This window comes from Eurypyga helias, unplaced genomic scaffold (genome assembly GCF_000690775.1).
Source record: "Eurypyga helias isolate BGI_N326 unplaced genomic scaffold, ASM69077v1 scaffold13807, whole genome shotgun sequence".
Lineage (NCBI taxonomy): Eukaryota > Metazoa > Chordata > Aves > Eurypygiformes > Eurypygidae > Eurypyga > Eurypyga helias.
In genome coordinates this window covers 1258-5010 of record NW_010263837.1, presented here as the reverse complement: position 1 = coordinate 5010, position 3753 = coordinate 1258, and the positions used below count along the sequence as shown (strand labels likewise).

The 3753-nt window shown below is 46.3% G+C and overlaps 1 protein-coding gene across 1 annotated transcript in view; it reads right to left on the bottom strand.

Annotated features, from left to right (window-relative positions):
* Positions 1-2435: 2435 nt before the first annotated feature.
* LOC104512998 (immunoglobulin-like domain-containing receptor 1) overlaps positions 2436-3753 on the bottom strand; it is a gene marked incomplete at its 5' end in the record, with an annotated part of 2048 nt that continues 730 nt past the window's right edge. The window contains 2 exons of the mRNA XM_010156210.1: positions 2436-2477; positions 3531-3733. Of these exons, the coding sequence (XP_010154512.1) occupies positions 2436-2477; positions 3531-3733 (245 nt within the window). The remainder of the gene's footprint in view (positions 2478-3530; positions 3734-3753) is intronic.

Sequence of the window (3753 nt, the reverse complement as noted above, 5' to 3'; positions counted from 1 at the left end):
TGAACTCTTGCCCATCTTGGGATCTGAAGTGGTGTCTCAATAGCCTCTGCTCTTGACAGAGAAAGGCACAGCCCTTCCCTGAAACCCGGACATTTGGGCTGGGTTGAGATGACAGGAAGAAGTTGTCTCACGTGATGTATGGGCCTATTGGAAGCATAAGGAGAGAGTCAAATTCCAAGCCACTAATTCAGCTTCCAAGTGGAGAATCTAGAGACCTCTGGGTATATCTGCTACTAGCTGCCAGAGGGCAATGCTAAAGTCAAAACTGGATGCTGGTTTTGCAAGAAGGAGCCCCATATTATTTTCTGTCATTGCAGTCACCGTAAACTCCTCTTAACTAAAAAAATACTAGCCCATCATAGAAGAGGGAATGCATAAACCCCTCAGCATGTCATTAAATAAGAATAAAAATTATTCATAGCCAGTGACTGAGAACCAGATTCGAGAGTGATACTAGCTTTGCAAGTTCTGTGAACACACTTAATTCCCTGTATTCCAGATGTAACTCATGGGTCAGTTCACGTTATTCACAGTTTGGGTCAAATGCAGACAAGGACTATGCTTAATGCAGCCTTCCTTTCTTGAACTCAAACTTCAGAGCGGGTCTTTTAGCTGTGTTTTGTGCTAGCCATCAACTCCTGGCAGACAGCCCCCCTGTCTTCAAAAAGCAGGCCTCTGGTTCTGAAACAAAGTCAATCTAATGGGTCCACCTACTTCATTTCCATACTAGGGAATTAGAAATAAGCACTGTCAGCCCCAAGAAACTGCAGGGAAATGAGCACTGCCTGTAGTAGCCTTTGGATGGCCAGCAACTGCATTGGATATCCAGCTAGGAATATTTGCTCCAATCATTCCCATCATTGTTCACAGAAAAGAAAAAGAAAGAAAAGTGGGAAAGTGAAAGCCTCTCCAAGTCAGTCTTCCAGGGGAAAGCATGAGCAAATCAGTAACTGGGACATTAAAGTACAAACAGTAGTAAGTGTCCTGTGCAGCACTGACTGGGAAATAAGCTGGGCAACAGTAACTGACGCTGGCTAATCTCTAGTGCCTCTGAGTAACAAAATAATTCACACCAAGTTCCGAAAGCTCCCTGCCAACCGTTGGGTCTCTTGAATCCGAGAAGTGCCTTTGGCAAGCCAGTTTCCCATGGAAGCAGCCAGCATCCAGAACAGCTCTCTTTTTCCAGCACATTTTAAATGAAACCAGTGGATGAATCACATCCAGGAGAAAGGGCAAGTTGTTCTCCTTCACCACTGGCCTCAGTGGTGAAAGGAGACAGTACAGAAATTCTGTCTTCTAATTGCAAGGGACGAGATGAGAAAACCCTGCAGTGTAGGCACAGACCAGATGCACCCCATGTGCAGGTCTGGTATAAAAGTCAGGGTAAGGATCAAGGACAACAGTAAAAATGGTGACTGTAAGACTTCTTCAGAGCCCTTTATCCCATCCCACTTATAGGATACATGGCATAGAGAGAAAAAGGAGAATACAAAAGGCATGGAAAAGAGTACGTGGCTTAGGAAAGATATACCCACCAAACTCATGATTCCTAGAGTTGAAAAAATTCTGGTGCACAGTGTGAGGGTGAGTAGTCACACCTTGCTCAGACTCTGTAGGGCTGACCAAACTTTGGTAAATTTAGTCCTTTAAGTTTACAAATAAACTCAGGTCCGGGTTAAAGGTTAGAACGAGTAATTTCTAAGGCACTAGGGTCTAAGCATAAAGTAGGGCAGGTTGTTTCAGTCAGCATAGAGTGGATGAGGTGACAATTTGCAGATGTGCTAGTGAGCCCTTATTAAGGCAGCCAAACATCCTTCCAACGCTGTGATCCTTCTGTCTGGGAGAGGGGCTCACCAGGGACAAGAGGAAGCAACTGCCCCAACTATGCTGAGCAACCAGGCAGAAGCAGCAAACGTCACACATTGTGAAGCACAACAGAGGGCCTTCGAAAGGAGATGCTGTGCCTCCCTACATACGAACTCCCAGGAGACCAGATCAGGTGACCTCCAGAGGCCTCTTCCAGCCTAAATTATTCTACTCTCCTGTGACTTTACGACTCTGTGGTTATTGAAGCCATTCCCCAGTACCTGCTGTGCAAAGGACCAGCATTCTACGGACTGGGCTCCTTGCAGTGCCAGGGCACCTAACAAAGACAACTGGTATCTCTCTTTAAAGACTGTGAATACACCATTTACTAAAAAAATCAAATCTGCTGTTTCCAACAGAATGTCTTCAGTGGACCACGAGAATAAAAAGGGATGATGTATCGCTTTCATAGACACTAAACCAATTCTTCAGAGTTACAAGTCTACGGGGAAGACTGCTTCATCTGTTTTTTTGCTGGTTGTCAGTTCAATCAAAGCAGCCATCCCAACCTACACAGTAGAAAAGCTAAGAGGAGTCCAGTGGGAATCTTAGTTCTTGCAGTACCGGCATTAAATTACTATGCTTCTTCCACTGTGGGAACTTCCTCTGTCCTGCAAGAGAAAATAAAAGATTCAGGAACAAGGAAGGATGAATGGAAATTGTGTGTCTTCTTACCTGCTCTGAGCAGCGTAACAAAACCATTCATACACACACACATCCCAGCTGGGACTAGAACTGCACTTCCTTCCAAAACATGCAAGGGAAAACAATAATATGCACCATACAGCCCTTTGAGAAGGCTCCCACCTGGTAAAATTCTGCAGATATGTGACAAGGGACACCAAACATTTTGTCATTTTAAAAAATCTTCATTTTTTTAAGGGGGAATACACTATATCTAACTTGGAGACTAGCAATTGGATATGAAGCTTTTCACACTTAGGCTGCTACCTGAAATCCTGTCCCAGTGTAAACTGAGCCGTGAGCAAGCTGCTCGCTGACATTATAATGCATGTTCGGTTCTCAGGAGTCCCAACAAGCGTGCCATCCTCTTCCACCTGGCCTGGAGGATCACACATTTCTTAACCAGAGCCACCCATGATCTTAAAGCCTATTTTATGTAGCTTCAGGCATCTTACCTGGATGCTTTCCCTTATGAACCATCTTAGAAATATCACCAATATACTATAAAAATTAAAAGTTGGAGACGGATAATAGGAGGATCATGCACATGTTAAAAGAAATCAGAAGTAAAGCAACACCAGAGAGGGTTGCAGTGGGATACTTGGTACTCTGGAAGTGCTTTCTCCCCATGCGGTGCCAGGAGAACAGCCATGCTAACACCAACACATACATACAGCCCCAAATGCCTCTAGGTAGGGACAGGGGTGAGAGGGTGTAACCACCCAGTGTGGGACGTGACAGGGAACCTATTTTATTTGACTGCTGGCTTTGCCCCTGCACGCACTATGGCCACGCAACACATGCCTGAAGGCAGGGAACTCAGCAGCCTCTTCATAACCAGGCTATGCCGGGCACCTTGGAGGGCTCTTTGCCCTCCGGCTGAAAGACAACAAGGCTACAGAAAGTAACAACCATTCATTCTCAGGCCCCAAAACCCACCTCTTCCCTTAGGTGGGAAAGCAAAAGGGCAGCTGACTCACCGAGCGTGGCCCCGTGTTGCCTTTGTGCTTCTTTTCCTGACCTGGGATGATTTCTAATGAGCGGTAACTGGGGGGTTTATCTTCTGGCCATTCCCGAGACCGGTGCCGCCGGCGGCGGTTTGATGCTGGGAGACGGGCCTGCTCTTCTGAGGAGCTGCACGACCCCCGGCGAGAAGGGGGAGAGTAGCTGTGCCGCCGCTGACCTGAGTTATTGCTCGGCCTG